Source organism: Phoca vitulina, unplaced genomic scaffold (assembly GCF_004348235.1).
Source record: "Phoca vitulina isolate PV1807 unplaced genomic scaffold, GSC_HSeal_1.0 scaffold7, whole genome shotgun sequence".
NCBI lineage: Eukaryota > Metazoa > Chordata > Mammalia > Carnivora > Phocidae > Phoca > Phoca vitulina.
The window spans coordinates 68,697,059-68,715,614 of record NW_022589710.1 but is presented as its reverse complement, the minus strand read 5'-3'; the positions used below and the strand labels follow the sequence as shown (position 1 = coordinate 68,715,614).

Here is an 18,556-nt window from a genome sequence, read left to right as displayed (position 1 = left end):
CTCTCAGGATGAGGTGGTGGCCCCACCACTTTACCTAGCCCCTCCTCACTGACCCCACACCCACGTAAACCAGGCCCCAGGGCTCCACAAGTGTGTTTCTGGCAGGGAGGTCACCATGCGTTCCTGCTGCCTCTTCCCACATGGCTGGTAGGCAACTGGACTTGACCCCTTCTCTTGCTGTCTTTCCAGGTGGTAGGTAAATGGGGGGGGGGAGGGGAGGGAGACAATCTCTCAGCCTAGAAGCCACCCCCTCCAGACCTTCCCCAGTCCTCCTGGCCAGTTCCACTCCTCCCTCGCCCACTCCTTCAGGGAGTCTGCCCTCAGCCCCAGGCTGGGTAGAAGCTTCACAGCACCCCGCACACATTACTCCATAGCAGGTGACATAACTATTAGCAACTTTTCTGCTGAGTTTATTAAGTTGCCATGATGGTGGGCTCACAGCTACTTTGTCTGCCAGTTATCCCCAAGCCTGGCACAGCCCACACAGTGCAGAGGGGCTCTGGCCCTTCACCAGGGCTGTGGTGGAGGGGCGCCCACACAGGGTGGACCCAAGGCACACCACATCGGAGATTCCCCTAGGTCCTGGCACTCAAGGCAGGGAGGCCACACCTGCAGGTTCTTGCAGCAGATCAAGAGGGACACACTCTTTCTGTCTGATGCTGGGATGAGGTGTCCCAAGCAGGTTAGGGACCCACCGGGAACCCCAGGCTTAGAGCCACGGTGGGCTTGCACATGGCAAACAGGAAACCTAGGAAAACTTAAAGCCCCTCTGTAACCACCACACTGGTGCACTTGTGATGCTTACCTTTTCCTTGGTTGTGTTCCAATCTGCTTGACAGACTTTTCTTCCGTGTAAAAAAGCAGGCTTCTTTGTAGTGTAGACACGAGCAGTACTTTCTGGCTATAATCCAGTTGCACGATTGAAGATGGCTCTTCCAACACCAAGTGGGAGTTACACACACCCTGTGAGAGAGTCCAGTTAAACCGAACTCAGTGTGGAGTTAAAGTAACCCAACTTCCTCTATGACTGGGAAGCATCCTTTTGTTATTTGTATTTGGGTCAAAATACACCGTAAAAACGTATGTTGTTAATTCTCATCAGATTCAATGTCAACTCACTGTGATGAAATTATTTGGAAAAGTTCTTACTAATGAGAAAACAACATTAACACCTATCTCAGGCTATATCAAGTTTGGTAAGAAACATTTAAAAATTCTGTATAGGGCACCTGGGTGGCTCAGTTGGTTGAGCGACTGCCTTCGGCTCAGGTCATGATTCTGGAGTCCTGGGATCGAGTCCCGCATCGGGCTCCCTGCTCAGCGGGGAGTTTGCTTCTCCCTCTGACCCTCCCCACCTCTCGTGCTCTTTCTCATTCTCTCTCTCAAATAAATAAATAAAATCTTTAAAAAAATAAAAATAAAAAAATAAAAATTCTGTATAATTTCTTTTAAAATGTTCTCAGTAGATAGTTCAAAGAGTCCATAAAGATCTAAGTGGAAATATGTTACACTAGGAGTATAATTTATTCTAGGAGAACACAATGGGACTTCCTATAAAATTATTGTGGCAACTATCACCTAAGGTCACATTACACTCTTCCCCCACAAAGAATTCAAAGCAATTTTGGGGACATTATAGCCTTGCCAACTGAAAGGGTCAGAAAAAACAGAACTGAAATAATATTAAATATATTGAAGACCAAAGGTAAACTCTAGGAGGCATTTTACTGCTACCACAAACTCTATTTCTTGGTGTCAAAAATCTGCTTCTACAAGTTACTCTTCTCCCAAACCAGTTTCTTCAATTGTTTAAGAAATCCTGATGCACTACCACAGACCTTTTGGGGGTAGGGGGAGAGCAGCAATCAGATTTACTGGTAAAATTTACATACAGTAAAATTCGCCTTTTTTAGATACATGATTCTATGGATTTTGACAATGCATGCAGTTATACAACCACCAACACAGTGAAGATAGAGAAATTCTCATTACCCCCAAACATGAAGCACTTTTAAAGCAGGTTTTCCTCCCACATTTATAGTTACGTAAACTGTAGCTTTTCAGTTTTTGACTTAGCTTCTAATGAACTAAATTTATTGTATGAATTTTGCAAAAACACTCAGCCTCCCATATCTTTTTTTTGCAAATCTCTTTGTACTTGCATTTTTTTTTTTTTAAAACCTATCAGAACCTCAATAAAGCTGGGAAATAAGTTCCCGGGGTGCCAAGGACACTGTTTTCTGCACATGGCTTTCTCTCCGTTTCCTGAAATGCAGGCTCGGGAGCAGTGCTGTCCTGGTGCTGCCCGCGGGCCTGAGCAGAAGGAAGGAACACCACAGGGACTCCTAATAACCTCAACACTTTCCTACACAACAGCGGTTCTCAAAGTGTGGTCGGCAGTCCTTTCCACAGGGCCTGCAAGGCCCAAGCTATTGCCATCACGATACTCGGTTGCATCTGCCTTTTTCACTGAGCTGACATTTGCCCTGACACAAAAGCCATGGTGGGCAGAGCAGGGCCCTGAACGCCACCAATCATCACCGTGCCCTCCGCCACCACTCATGGAAAAAATGTGCGTTCCACTGAAGACTGTCTTTGATGCAAAACAATTATAATTCCATTAAATCTTGGCTCTTGGGTAGACACAGTTTTGAATTTTGTGTGACAAAACAGGGCATGCACACCGGGTCCTGCTGCTGCCCACCGAGGTACTCTGGTTCTCTCAAGGAAAAGCACTGGTTTGTGAGAGCTGGGAGCTCAATCAGCTGCTTTTTTTTTTTTCACAGAATACCATTTTTATTTGACATACTCTAATTATTCAAACATGGGTATTTGGCAGACATTTTCTCAGATGTAACAAAGTGACCTGTCACTTCGGTAAAAACAAGGAATCGTGTTTGTTGCTGATATTAAATTTCCAGTTTTCAAATGAGGATTAGAACTGAAAACTTGTATCGACCCTTGTGACCTTGAGCAATTCCCAGTAGCTAAAGACTTTTCTCATCGGAATGATGGTGATATTAACAAAGATGTGTTCTTTGATATTATATAATTGTGTCAACATTTGAAAAGATCTGCATCACTCAGTAGATCAGTATTTTCCAAGTGACCAACACATGATATTACAAAATCACGCGTGTATCAAAGAGCCATTCAAAGTGCAAGACAGACCACTGGATTTTACTGTTAAGAGTACAGAAATCCATCCATATGGTTTTAGCTTCCCAGTTACAACTGACCTTTAAAGAAACCACCATCCGTCAGTTGGGGGATAAGATTAATGAAGAATATCCACAATTCTCTAAAGAGGCTATTACAATGCTTGTCCCGTTTCCAACTACAGGTCTGTGGAGGCCAGATTTTTCTTTATATACTCCAACCAAAACAATGTATTTTTTTTTTAATTTTATTATGTTATGTTAGTCACCATACAATACATCACTGGTTTTTGATGTGGTGATCCATGATCCATTGTTTTCGTATAACACCCAGTGCTCCATGCAGTACGTGCCCTCCTTAATACCCATCACCGGGCTAACCAATCCCCCCTCCCCCTTCCCCTCTAAAACCCTGTTTGTTTCTCAGAGTCCATAGTCTCTCATGGTTCATCTCTCCCTCCAATTCCCCCCCCCCTAATTTTTCCCTTCCTTCTCCTAATGTCCTCCATGCTATTCCTTATGTTCCACAAATAAGTAAAACCATATGATAATTGACTTTCTCTGCTTGACTGACTTCACTTAGCATAATCTCCTCCAGTCCCATCCATGTTGATGTAAAAGTTGGGTATTCATCCTTTCTGATGGCTGAGTAATATTCCATTGTATATATGGACCACATCTTCTTTATCCATTCATCTGCTGAAGGGCATCTTGGCTCTTTCCACAGTCTGGCTATTGCGGACACTGCTGCTATGAACATTGGGGTGCATATGGCCCTTCTTTTCACTACATCTGTGTCTTTGGGGTAAATACCCAGTAGTGCAATTGCTGGGTCATAGGGTAGCTCTATTTTTAAATTTTTGAGGAGCCTCCAACACTGTTTTCCAAAGTGGCTGTACCAACTTGCATTCCCACTAACAGTGTAAGAGTGTTCCCCTTTCTCCACAACCTCTCCAACATTTGTTGTTTCTTTCCCTGTCCATTTTTGCCATTCTAACTGGTGTAAGGTGGTATCTCAATGTGGTTTTGATTTGGATTTCCCTGATGGCTAATGATGATGAACATTTTTTCATGTGTCTGTTAGCCATTTGTATGTCTTCTTCAGAGAAGTGTCTTCATATCTTCTGCCCACTTTTTGACTTGATCATTTGTTTTTTGGGTGTTGAGTTTGAGAAGTTCTTTCTAGATCTTGGATACCAGCCCTTTATCTGTAGTGTCATCTGCAAATATCTTCTCCCATTCTGTGAGTTGCCTCTTTGTTTTGTTGACTGTTTCCTTTGCTGTGCAGAAGCTTTTTATCTTGATGAAGTCCCAAAAGTTCATTTTTGCTTTTGTTTCACTAGCTTTTGGAGATGTATCTTGAAAGAAGTTGCTGTGGGTGATGTCAAAGAGGTTACTGCCTATGTTCTCCTCTAGGATTTTGATGGATTCCTGTCTCACATTGAGGTCTTTCATCCACTTTGAGTTTATCTTTGTGAATGGTGTTAGAGAATGGTCGAGTTTCATTCTTCTTCATGTGGCTGTCCAATTTTCCCAGCACCATTTATTGAAGAGACTGTCTTTTTTCCATTGCATGTTTTTTCCTGCTTTGTCAAAGATTATTTGACCATAGAATTAAGGGTCCATATCCGGGTTCTCTATTCTGTTCCATTGGTCTATATGTCTGTTTTTGTGCCAGTACCATGCTGTCTTGGTGATCACAGCTTTGTAATATAGCTTGAAATCGGGCAACGTGATGCCCCCAGCTTTGTTTTTCTTTTTCAACATTTCCTTGGCGATTCGGGGTCTTTTCTGATTCCATACAAATTTTAGGATTGTTTGTTCCAGCACTTTGAAAAATGTTATTGGAATTTTGATCGGGATGGCATTAAAGGAATAGATTGCTCTGGGTAGCATAGACATTTTAACAATGTTTATTCTTCCGATCCATGAGCATGGAATATTTTTCCATCTTTTTGTGTCTTCTTCAATTTCTTTCATGAGTGTTTTGTAGTTCCTAGAGTATAGATCCTTTACCTCTTTGGTTAGGTTTATTCCGAGGTATCTTATGGTTTTTGGTGCTATTGTAAATGGAATCGTTTCTCTAATTTCTCTTTCTACAGTTGTGTTGTTAGTGTATAAGAAAGCAACTGATTTCTGTGCATTGATTTTGTATCCTGCCACATTACTGAATTGCTGTATGAGTTCTAGTAATTTGGGGGTGGAGTGTTTTGGGTTTTCCACATAAAGTATCATGTCGTCTGTGAAAAGAGAGAGTCTGACCTCTTCTTTGCCAATCTGAATACCTTTTATTTCTTTTTGTTGTCTGATTGCTGTTGCTAGGACTTCTAGTACTATGTTGAACAATAGTGCTGAGAGTGGGCATCCTTGACATGTTCCTGATCTTAAGGGAAAGGCTCTCAGCTTTTCCCCATTGAGGATGATATTCGCTGTGGGTTTTTCATAGATGGATTTTATGAACTTGAGGAATGTTCCCTCTATCCCTATACTCTGAAGAGTTTTAATCAGGAAAGGATGTTGTATTTTGTCAAATGTTTTTTCTGCATCAATTGAGAGGACCATATGGTTCTTCTCCCTCCTCTTATTAATGTGTTCTATCACACTGATTGATTTGCGAACGTTGAACCACCCTTGCATCCCGGGGATAAATCCCACTTGGTCATGGTGGATGATCCTTTTAATGTATTGTTGGATCCTATTAGCTAGGATTTTGTTGAGGATTTTGGAATCCATATTCATCAGGGATATCGGTCTGAAATTCTCCTTTCTGATGGGGTCTTTGCCTGGTTTGGGGATTAAGGTAATGCTGGCCTCATAGAATGAATTTGGAAGTTTTCCTTGTTTCTATTTTTTGAAACAGCTTCAGTAGAATAGGTATTGTTTCTTCTTTGAATGTTTGGTAGAATTCCCCAGGGAATCCATCAGGCCCTGGACTCCTGTTTTTTGGGAGGCTTTTGATCACTACTTCAATGTCGTTACTGGTTATTGGCCTATTCAGGTTGTCAATTTCTTCCTGTTTCAGTCTTGGCAGCTTATAGGTTTCCAGGAAGGCCTCCATTTCATCCAGATTGCTCAGTTTATTGGCATATAGTTGTTGATAATAATTTCTAATAATTGTTTCTATTTCCTTGGTGTTAGTCGTGATCTCTCCCCTTTCATTCATAATTTTATTAATTTGGGTCCTTTCTCTTTTCTTTTGGATAAGTCTGGCCAGTGGTTTATCGATCTTATTAATTCTTTCAAAGAACCAACTTCTAGTTTCGTTGATCTGCTCTACTGTGTTTCTGGTTTCTAATTCATTGATTTCTGCTCTAATTTTAATTATTTCTCTTCTAATGCATGGCTTAGGCATCATTTGTTGCTTTTTCTCTAGTTCTTTAAGGTGTAGAGTTAGTTGGTGAATTCGGGATTTTTCTTTTCTTTTGAGTGAGGCTTGGATGGCTATGTATTTCCCCCTTAGGACTGCCTTTGCAGTATCCCATAGGTTTTGGACCGATGTGTTTTCGTTCTCATTGATTTCCATGAATTGTTTAAGTTCTTCTTTGATTTCCTGGTTGACCCTGGTTGACTTTTGAGCAGAGTGGTCTTTAGCTTCCAAGTGTTTGAATTTCTGCCAAATTTTTTCTTGTGATTGAGTTCCAATTTTAGAGCATTGTGGTCTGAGAATATGCAGGGAATAATCTCAATCTTTTGGTATCGGTTGAGACCTGATTTGTGACCCAGTATGTGGTCTACTCTGGAGATTCCATGTGCGCTTGAGAAGAATGAGTATTCTGTTGTTTTAGGGTGGAATGTTCTATAAATATCTATGAGGACCATCTGGTCCAATGTATCATTCAAAGCTCTTGTTTCCTTGTTGATTTTCTGCTTAGATGATCTGTCCATTGCTGAGAGTGGAGTATTGAGGTCTGCTACAATTAACGTATTGTTATCAATATGACTCTTTATTTTGGTTAGCAGTTGGCTTGTGTAGATGGTTGCTCCCATGTTGGGGGCATAGATATTTACAATTGTTAGATCTTCTTTTTGGATAGACCCTTTAAGAATGATATAGTGTCCTTCTGTGTCTCTAATTACAGACTTTAGTTTAAAATCTAATTTGTCTGATAAGAATTGCTACCCCAGCTTTCTTTTGAGGTCCGCTGGCATGGAAGATGGATCTCCATCCCTTCACTTTCAGTCTGGATGTATCTTTAGGTTCAAAATGAGTCTCTTGTAGACAGCATATGGATGGGTCCTATCTTTTTATCCAATCTGCAACCCTGTGCCGTTTTATGGGAGCGTTTAGGCCATTCACGTTGAGAGTGATTACTGAAAGATATGAATTAATTGTCATGTTCCCTGTGAAGACGTTGTTTTTATAGATTGTCCCTGTAAATTTCTGTTGTATATCACTCTTGGGGGTCTTTCTCCTTTTATAGAACCCCCCTTAATATCTCTTGCAGGGCCGGCTTAATGGTCACATATTCTTTCAGCTTCTGCCAGTCGTGGAAGCTCTGCATCTCCCCATCCATTCTATTTTTTTTTTTTTTTTAAAGATTTTATTTATTTATTTGAGAGAGAGAGCATGAGCAGGGGGAAGAGACAGAGGGAGAAACAGACTCCCTGGTGAGCAGGGAGCCCGATGCGGGACTCGATCCCAAGACCCTGAGATCATGACCTGAGCCGAAGGCAGACGCTTAACCGACTGAGCCACCCAGGCGTCCCTCCCCATCCATTCTAAATAAAAGCCTTGCTGGATAAAGTATTCTTGGCTGCATGTTCTTCTCATTTAGTACCCTGAATATGTCTTGCCAGGCCTTTCTGGCTTGCCAGGTCTCTGTGGATAGGTCTGACGTTATTCTGATGTTCCTCCCTCTGTACGTAAGGAATCTCTTCCCCCAACTGCCCTTAAGATGGTTTCCTTGGTTCTAAGATTTGCAAGTTTTACTATTACATGCCGGGGTGTTGGCCTGTTTTCCTTGATCTTGGGAGGGGTCGTCTCTGCCTCTAGGACGCGAATGTTTGTTTCATTCCCCAGATTAGGGAAGTTCTCAGCTACGATTTGCTCAAATACATCTTCTAGTCCTCTCTCTCTCTCCACTCCCTCCGGGATTCCAATTATTCTAACATTGGAATGCTTCATGGTGTCACTTATTTCTCTGATTCTATTTTCATGGATTCTGAGTTGTTTTTCCCTGGCGTCCTCTTTTCCCTTTTTATCTATTATATTGTCTTCCAAGTCGCTTATTCGCTCTTCTGCCTCAGTTACCCTAGCTGTTAGATTATCTAGATTGGATTGGATCTCACTGATAGCATCTTTAAGTTCTGCCAATTCACCTTTCATTTCTGCCCTTTGAGACTCTATGTTGCCATTAATTGATTTCTCCATTCTAGCCATTGTCTTCACAATTGCTAGCCTGAATTCCATCTCCGACATCTTGGTTATATCTGCATCCACTTGTAAATCTGCAGCATAAGTCATAATCTCTGAGTCTTTTCTATTTTGGGGGCTCCTCCTCCTAGTCATTCTGTTGATGGATGTTTGAGGGAATGTATAGAGTCCAAATTATTGACCAGAACCCAAGCAAGATGCACCTGTTTTCTTGGGACCTTAGGGTTGCTGGCCTCTTGTTTTCCCAGCCTGTCTTCTGTGGGAGGGGCCTGCCACGCTGTTACTCAGGCAACCCTGTTTGGGCGGAGTTGCCCTGCCCCCCTGTGGTGGGGGATGGGCTCAGAGGGGAATCAGTTTTTGGGGCTTTTGTTCTCTGGCGGCTTTCCCTGGCGGCTTTCCGCATCTCTTCTGTGAGTCAGAGCAGAAGAGACCATTTTCAACCCTCTGCCTCAGAGCAGAGAGATCGCAGTCTGTTCTTCAGTGAGCTCTCCAGGCCACACTGTCTCTGTTTCTGTCCGTGCTGCTATAAACTGCAGTGTCCTGGGTTGTGCACCCCTCCGCAGCACTCCCAGTCCTGCCTCCAGGTCGGGGCACGTCTCTGCCCTTTGTGCTTCTGTCTCTGCCCTTTGTGCTTCTAAAACCGCCAGCCACTCCCGGTTCGCCCAGGGGACCTGCTCTGGGTTTCCGCCCCGGGGGGCTGCCCTAGAGTCCTTTCCCCGCCGCTACCGGTCTGCGAGTCTGTGCCCGTCCGCAGCGCGCGAGGCTGTCGCTCACCGGCAGTGTAGGATCCCCACGGCCAGGCACCCTCCCGCTGACATTTATCCTCCAATATCTGCCCGCGGAATCACAGCTCCCCGCTTCGTACCTGAAACCAACTGCCTGCGATATTCTGTTTGTAGAGATCCAGATCTTCTTACATCTCAGGCTGGTTTCGTGGGTGCTCGGAGTGGTCTGGTAGATATCCAGCTCAATTCCGGGGACCAGTTGAAATAGGGTCCCCTACTCCTCCGCCATCTTTCCCCCCTCCCAAAACAATGTATTTGTAACAGTTTATGCAGAATGCAGCTGTCCTCCAACAAGCCAGCCATTAAAGAGATTTGCAAAAATGTAAAGCAGTGTCTTTCTTTTCACTTGTTTCGAAAATAGTTATTTTCATAAAAATGTTATTTCTAGTAATAGGTTTATTTCAAAATAAAATTAATAAATATTTTAAAATTTCTCAGTTTTAATTTCTACCATGGTACACTTAGTAGCTATAACCCATACAAACAGAAGCTCTTTGGGAGCCTCCTTTTAAGAGTGCAGAGAGGTCCTGAGACCAAAAACTTTGAGGACTACCGCTGGAGAGAACTTGTAATAGGTCAGTCATGGATCAGAGGGACTAAAAGCCACTTGGCTAGTAATTGCTGAATTCCTACTACACACGAGGAATGAAGGCTACACATAAGAAAATGAAAGGCTCGCGCCACCAAGATGTTCAGTCTAGCTGGGCAGACTTGTGACCCAGCAAAGCACAGGACTGCACAGAGCCACACGTGCGATGGAAAAGGTGCGGGCTTTGGAGCAGAGCCTGTTTGAAGCTGGGTTCTGCCAGGTGTTCGCTGTGACCCCGGGCTAGTGACGGGGTCACTGAGCCTTGGGTTTTTCATCTACTGACGGAGGAAGAGCACACGTAACTCAGGGCGCTGTTGTGAGGATTAAACAAAGCAACAAACACAAAGGTGGCGGCTGGGCACCGGGCTGCCACCAAACCTCCTCTTCCTCAGCCCACTCCCTCCCACGCGAGAGGCAAGGTTTAACTGGGGCGAGCTCTCTGCCCCCTGAAAGCACTGACCTCTGTTAACAGTTATGATTATGAAAGGCTTTGCATGGTTCCTACAAACCCTTTAAGGAGTGAGGAGTGACAATGGCTTCTGTTCGAAGGAGCAGTGGGAGACAACAGGACAATGAACACTGTGAAGGAAGGGGCCAGTGCAAACAAAGGCCAACCCTTTAGTCACAGAAGTAGAAACTCAGAAGACGTTAGAGAAGTCCTTGAGGGATAACGTTACCAACAATAATGAGATTATAAAGGGACAATGATTGAGAATACAAACTGACCGACTAAAATGTAATTATGGATATAATTTCTCCAAATATAAGGCCAAAAATATTTCTGGAAATAATCTTACCTGGTCTAGATCCAGAGAAGAATAGACAATTTTCCCTTTGTCATCTCCAGAGAACAATTTCATTCCATTGGGGCTCCAAGCCAGAGCTGTTATGCTATTTTTGTGAATACCGGTGACATCAAATCTCCGAAGCTGGGAATAACCGGTAAACATGAGCGCAAGGAAAGAAAGGAACAGACACTGTGAGACGGGGCTCTGTGGGCACGGGGGTACATAGGCCCTCCTAATCGTGGAGGAGCTGGTTTTCCCAACCTTGTTTTCTACACAAAACCCTGTTCAAGGTTCCCTCTGGCTATTTCTCTTTAAAACTGACAGAGGGCAGCCAGAAAATATTAGGCACAATCTAAATTACCCAAACGTGCTTTCTGCCAAGTGTCCTACCAAGAACCAAAATGTTATCCGATTAAGAGCACAGGGTGAAGTTTTTCTAAGCATGTATTTTCCAGGCTGATGAGGATTTCTCATTTGAAGATCCACGAGGAATTTGCCAAGAAGTTAAGAAATGCCAAAGTGACTAGTACTTACTTGTTTATTTCTCCCTGGCAGCGAGGATACAAGCTGAAAGACAGCAACCCTCCCGGAGGCGGTGCCCACAGCCACAAGGTCATCGAAGCAGCTCAGCAGCTTTACCACCGTGATGGGTTCAGTTTTCCCCTAAAAGAGCAAACGTTCAAGACAAGGCTAGCTTCTGGAATGTAAACATCACCCCTGGAGGCAGAAGCCGCATCAGGCTGCAGCCTCTACAAAGCCCTGATTGAAAATGTATGCAACTCAGAAAAACAATTACATCTGTTAGAACCCTCCTTTTTTCTTCTAGGTCCTTCATCTTGAAATGACAAAATAAAAAACACATTTCTAATGAAGGAAATGCTCATCAATCAAGTATCAATATTCTGAGCTCTTAACGAGAGCGTGCTAAGAACCTTGGAGACAGGAGACTGGAGTAAGAAGAGCTATCCCAGACCCAAGCTCTGCTTCCTTCTCTTTCAACTTGGACAAGCCACTCAACCACTGTAGTCCATGGTCTGTCTGCCATGCAGGCTTGCCACGAGGATCAAGGAGATGATGCCTCTGAAAGTGCTTTGTAAACGGATTTGTTCTTAGATCAGTAATCAAATTAAATAACACTAACTCAAGCTTCATACACTGGTTTATTAAAAAGCACATGTACAGGGGAACCTGGGTGGCTTAGTTGGTTGGGCGTCTGCCTTTGGCTCAGGTCATGATCTCTGGGATCAGCCCGTCGGGCTCCCTGCTTGGTGAGGAGCCTGCTTCTCCCTCTCCCTGCCCCCTGCTCATTCTCTCTCTCTATTTCTCTCTCAAATAAATAAAATCTTAAAAAAAAAAAAAAAGAAAAGCACACATACAAGCATTGCACACAGATATTCAGGCTTCCCGCCCATTGAGTGAAACCATTCATTCAGAAAAATTAACACAACCATTTGACCTTGCTAAGACATATGGCAAGATCTCCAATAAACTACTTTGATCCCTACATTTTGATGCAGTAATTTAGATGGTAATCAATCTGTCAAGTGTGGAAGCATACCCTCCACATTCAGGATACTGAGTCAGCTGCTATGGTAATATAACCTAAAGTAGGTCGCAGTCCCGCCCTCCTAAAGCTGAGCTGTGGCAGTGAGCCACGCACATGAAAAGCCGCCTACAGTCAGTGGGGGTGGTGATGACTGTACTCACTTTCATCTGGTACTTCACAGCTTCCAGGGTATTCTCATGGGCTATAAATATATCTGATGAGAGATTGTGATGGAGGTAAGGGATTTGGATCTTAAGCTACAGGAAGGCAAAGGGGAGCCCTGGAAGATTCCTGACTTTGCCAGTGTATCCATCAGAGGTGTTTCTGATAACCCCAATCAGGCACAGCACAGGAGGAGGAGGAAGTGTGACCAGCCGGGAGCCTTCCGCGGTAGTTCAGGCCAGAGGTACTATGTGCCTAGTCTGGAGAAGTGGCAAAATGAATGAGCACAAAGCCAATGAAGAAAGAAGACTCTGTCAAGACCTGGTTGGCATGATGACAGCAACGAGGAAAAGAGCACAGCAACTCCCCTTTACTGAGTGTTCCCCTGCGCCAGACACCTTGTTAAGCACTTTACATGCATTATCTCCTTGATTCCTCAAACAACCGTGAGGGGACGTGCTGGGGTTTCCTCATTTTCCAAAGGTGAGTGGTTTGTCTAAGGACACACAGCTAGAGGAGTCGAGAGGATTCACACTCAAGTATGACTCTCTCCAGGGGCTCTGCCCTGCCTTGCTGCTCTACGCGCTCTCTGAGGGTGAATCCACAGGCCCGCAGATGGAACGTTTGGAGGCTTGTGGAGAGGAAGGGGAATAAAAGGACTTTATCATCTGCAGTGTGGGAAACACGAGTGATGGTTCCTTGAACAGAATCCACTGGGGCCACTCTGAGGGAAGACGGTGACAGAACATGTTTTAGACACAGGTAGTCTTGATATGGCAGCAGGATGTTGAAGAGAACAGCACCCTGGGAATTTGTAATTATAAAAACTGCTACCACATCAGGAATCAAAATCCCTTACTGGAGATCTTGCCATGTTGTAAGACAAATTCAAAATAGCTGTGTAATTTTTCTGAACGAATGGCTTCAAAATAAAAATCATTACTCAGATGGGCAGAAAGCCTGAATACCTATGTGTGGTGCTTGTACACATGCTTTTTAATAAACCAACATTTTGAGTTAATGTTATATAATATAATCATTAATAAATGTATGGTTCTTAAGAACCAAAACATCCCAAGAATCAGATTATCAATACTTAGCTTCTGATAGACGCAAAACATGAGGCTTCAACTGCCTACAGTATAAGTCTAGCTATTCTGGAAAACATTCCCCTCCAAACACCTAGAAATGCTGAGTAAGATGTATAAAATAACTTAAAAAAAAAAAAGATTTTATTCATTTATTTGAGAGAGAGAGAGAAAATGTGTGTGTGCTCACATGCACATGAGTGGGAGGAAGGGGGAGAGGGAGAGAGAGAATCCCAAGCAGACTCCATGCTGAGCGCGGAGCCCATGGGGCTCGATCCCACAACCCCAAGATCGTGACCTGAGCCAAAACCAAGAGTCAGATACTTAACCAAGTGAGCCACCCAGAAGCCCCCATAAAACATCCTTTATGGTGCCTGGGTGGCTCAGTTGGTTAAGCGACCACCTTCGGCTCAGGTCATGAGCCTGGAATCCCAGGATCGAGTCCCGCATCGGGCTCCCTGCTCAGTGGGGAGCCTGCTTCTCCTTCTGACCCTCCCCTCTCTCATGCTCTTTCTCTCTCAAATAAATAAATAAAACCTTTAAAAAAAATGCATAGCTGATCTCTAGAAAGTAAAAATCTACGGGGGCCAAACACAAAAAGAATATTGTCAAAATATTGTCAAACCCTGAAGCTATGGGCCACCCTAGGACTATCTGGTCAACACCAAGAGCCTCGGTTTCCTGAGCTGAGCAGGGCTAATGAGGATGAGGCTTCAGGCCAGATGAGTGGGGGGCTGGAACTGATATCCCCTGCAAAAGCCCCTGAAGAACCCCTGAAAATCTAACCCTCAGTGAAAGTGTAAACTAGGGAAAAATCAATTTGCTGGCAACTCTGTCTTCTCTCAGACACTGACTGGAGTGACTAAAAAAGAAAAATGTTCCTCAAGAATCTGCCATCCCAAGCCTGTCCTGTTTAGCCTCAGAGTTTGAATTTATTTTCCTTTTCCACTCCAAAGGGGCTCCATGCCAGCAGTCAATGTGAAGTGCTTCGATGTTAGCAGCAGTCCAAGGGGCCTGGCAGAGTGAGTATAAACCCCATCTGTGGGACACAGTCTTGACCCAGGTCCCTCAGCATTCACACATATTGGGACCAGCCGCAGAGCTCCTAATTAGAAACTACCATAGGGAAAAAGGCCCCATGAAGAAGAATCAACTAAAAAAAGCAATAACAGAATTGGACAACCCTTTGCCCCCGCCCAAGTATTACATTTAGACTGAAGAGACCCAGAACATAAAAGAAATATGCTTAAAATTTTAAAGAAATACAAAAGGAAATTAAAACGTAATAGTAAGCTACTATCAGAAATGAAAAAGAATCAAAAGAATTTAAAACCTTAGTGGTGATTAAATAGCAGATTAGTCACAGCTGAAAGAAAATTATTGAACTAGATAATAGATCTGTGCAAGAAAGAGGAAAAGATAAAAAATATGAAAGAGCAGAGTCCTGGAGGACAGATACAAAGGTCCAAACTACATCTAATTGGGACGCCTGAAGAAAAGGGAATAAATAGGAGGCAACATCTTCAGAGATAACGGCTAGAAGTTACCTAGAATTGATGAAAGACCTGTGTCCTCAAGAGCACAAGCCTTAAAAAAGATTAATGGAAAGAAATACACTAAACACACTGTGTAGTGAAACAGTAAAACCTCAAAGACCATGAGATGGTATTAATATCAGACAAAAAGGCAAATGACCACATATGAATATTAAAAAACAAACTTCTCAGGGCACCTGGCTGGCTCAGCATGCAACTCTTGATCTCAGGGTTTTGAGTTCGAGCCCTACATTGGGTATAGAGATTGCTTAAAGATAAAATCTTTAACAAAAGAGAACAAAACTTCTCAACAGAAACAATGAAGTCCAGGAGACAATGGAAGATCATCTTCAAAATGCTAAGACAGAAAAACTGTTAGCTTTGAATATATGCCTGTCTAAACAACTTAGAGACATAGAGACATTTAGACAAACAAAAAAAATCAAGAGTACAAGACACTTATATGTATGATGAGAAAGCGCAGACATCATAAGAAAACTATAGACCAATATCCCTCATGAATACAGATACCAAATGACCATAATAAAATATTACTGAGATGAATACAGCAAGATTTTTAAAAAGGATACTACATCACAACAGAGTGCGGTTTACAGAAGTAATGCACAGCTGAATTAATAATCAAACTCAATACATATAATATGCCATATTAACAGAATAAAGAAGAAAATCATGTTATCTCAACAGATTCAGAAAAAGTATTTGACAAGCGGGGTGCCTGGGTGGCTCAGTCATTAAGCGTCTGCCTTCGGCTCAGGTCGTGGTCCCAACGTCCTGGGATCGAGCCCCGCATCTGGCTCCCTCCTCAGCGGGGAGCCTGCTTCTCCCTCTCCCGCTCCCCCTGCTTGTGTTCCCTCTCTCGCTATGTCTCTCTCTGTCAAATAAATAAAATCTTAAAAAAAAAAAAAAAGTACTTGACAAGCTTCAATGCTCATTCATGATAAAAACTCTCAGAAAACTATGAAGAGCAATAAGTAGAGGGGCGCCTGGGTGGCTCAGTTGGTTGGGTGACTGCCTTCGGCTCAGGTCATGATCCCAGGGTCCTGGGATCGAGCCCCGCATCGGGTTCCTTGCTCAGCGGGGAGTCTGCTTCTCCCTCTCCCTCTGTTGCTCCCCCTGCTTGTGCTCTCTCTCTGTCAAAAAATAAATAACAGAGAGAGACACAGCGAGAGAGGGAACACAAGCAGGGGGAGTGGGAGAGGGAGAAGCAGGCTTCCCTTGGAGCAGGGAGCCTGATGCAGGGCTCGATCCCAGGACCCTGGGATCATGACCTGAGCCGAAGGCAGACGCTTAATGACTGAACCACCCAGGTGCCCCAATAAATAAAAAAAATCTTAAAAAAAAAAGAAAAGAAAAAAGTAGGAATAAAAAGCATCTCTGAGGAATCTATACCTAACGAGTGTACACACGGCAAAGACATCTGTTCTCACTGTGGACATTATTCTGGAGGTCCTATAACCAGGACAGTAAATCAAGTAAAAAACTGAAAGGCATGCACATCAGAAACAATGAAGTAAAACACTTTCTTCACAGGCAGAAGTGATTACCTATGTAGAAAACCCCAAGAAATCTATAAAACAGGATATAAGTGAAATGTACATAAATCAGTTGTATTTCTGTGCCAGCAACAAAAAATCTGAAAGGAAAATAAATTGTTGCATAGTTCTTCTATCTTTGGAAAGTTATATAATATTATTTGAGTGTAGATGGACAAATGTTGTAAATCCTAGAAAAACTACTGAAAAATAAAACAGATGGGGGCGCCTGGGTGGCTCAGTCATTAAGCGTCTGCCTTTGGCTCAGGTCATGATCCCAGGGTCCTGGGATCGAGCCCTGCATCCGGCTCCCTGCTCAGCGGGGAGCCTGCTTCTCCCTCTCCCACTCCCCCTGCTTGTGTTCCTTCTCTCGCTGTCTCTCTCTCTGTCAAATAAATAAATAAATAATCTTTTTAAAAAATAAATAAATAAATAAATAAATAAAACAGGTAGGGCCTAATAAGCCATAGGGGACATAAAATAGAACTACGAAAAAATAATTAGTCCAAAAGATGGTAGGAAAAGAAAAAACAACAAGATATAAAGAATAGGTGGCATAAGCAGAAAACAATTACCAAGATGGTAGACTTAACTAATGGTTCTCAATTGGGGACAATTTTGTCCCCCACCCTGCCATGGGACATTTGATAATGTCTGGAGGTTGTTGCAACTTGGCTGATACTATTGCCATCTAGTAGGGAGAAAGCAGGGGTGCTGCTCCACATCCTACAATACACAGGACAGCACCACCTGACCAAAATGTCAATAGTGTCAGGTTGAGGAACTGTGACTTAAGCCCAACCATATTAATAATTACACTCAATATAAATGGCCTAAATTTGGTATAATAGAAGGTAGAGATTGTCAGGGTGCCTGGCTGGCTCAGTTGGTGGAGCATGCAACTCTTGATCTTGGGGTCATGAGTTCAAGCCCCACATTGGGTGTAGAGCTGACTTTAGAAAAAAAAAAGGTAGATTGTCATACTGAATAAAAAAGTAAGACCTGATCTTATGCTATTTTCAAGAAATGCACTTTGGATATAAAGGCACAGATAAACTAAAGGTAAGAATGGAAAAAGATATATCATGCAAACTCTGATTGTGAGAAAATAGGAGAGGCTATATGAACACCAGACAAAGTAGAGGAGGAATATTACCAAAGATAAAAAGAGACATTTTGTAGTGATAAAAGGATCTATTTAATAAGACAGAACAATCCTAAATGTATAGATACCTAATAATAGAGCTTTAAAAATGCATGAAACACTCTCTCTCTCTCTCTTAAAAAATAAGGGGCGGGGGGCACCTGGCGGCTCAGTCAGTTAAGCATCTGACTCTTGATTTAGGCTCAGGTCATGATCTCAGAATCGTGAGATTGAGCCCCGTGTCAGGCTCCGTGCTAGGTGTGGAGCCTGCTTGGGATTCTCTCACTCCCTCTTCTTCTCTCTAAAAATAGTAATAATAATAATAATAATAATAAAAATTCATGAGACAACACAATAACCTGAATGTATTTAATACCACTGAACTATACATTTAAAAATGGAAAAATGGAAATTTTACATTCTGTATAATTTACCACAATTAAAAAAAAATATGTGAAGCAGAAATGGCCAGAACTGATGAGAAAGACAAATGCAAAATTTCTATCAGAGAATTCAACTCTCCTCTCATAGTGACCAACAGAAGCAGGCTACAGGAGTCCCGAGACTGGACTACACTGTTGCACTAGTTTGTTACCACCAAAGAGCAGGATGCGATGGTGGAAGTAGGCATGTGAGGCCTTTGTTTGGGGAAACACCTGTGAGGGAAAGGGGGAGACAGCTGGAAGAAGCAGAAGAACTGTCAGCTCACAAGGCAGGTCCGCAACCCGAGATGGAGAGAGGGAAGGAAGGGCGGTTGCAAAGGCTAATCTCCAGCTGCAGTGCAGTTTAAGCAAGCTGCGGCCAAGCCGACAGGAACACCCCAAGCCAAAG

At 43.1% G+C, this 18,556-nt stretch overlaps 1 protein-coding gene across 1 annotated transcript in view; it reads right to left on the bottom strand.

Moving 5' to 3' along the window:
• The window catches only part of TECPR2 (tectonin beta-propeller repeat containing 2), a 107,752-nt gene that overhangs the window by 69,878 nt on the left and 19,318 nt on the right, over positions 1–18,556 (bottom strand). Inside the window, exons 3-5 of the mRNA XM_032405962.1 lie at positions 11,229–11,357; positions 10,704–10,835; positions 806–963 (exon numbers count right to left, since the gene is read on the bottom strand). Of these exons, the coding sequence (XP_032261853.1) occupies positions 806–963; positions 10,704–10,835; positions 11,229–11,357 (419 nt within the window). The remainder of the gene's footprint in view (positions 1–805; positions 964–10,703; positions 10,836–11,228; positions 11,358–18,556) is intronic.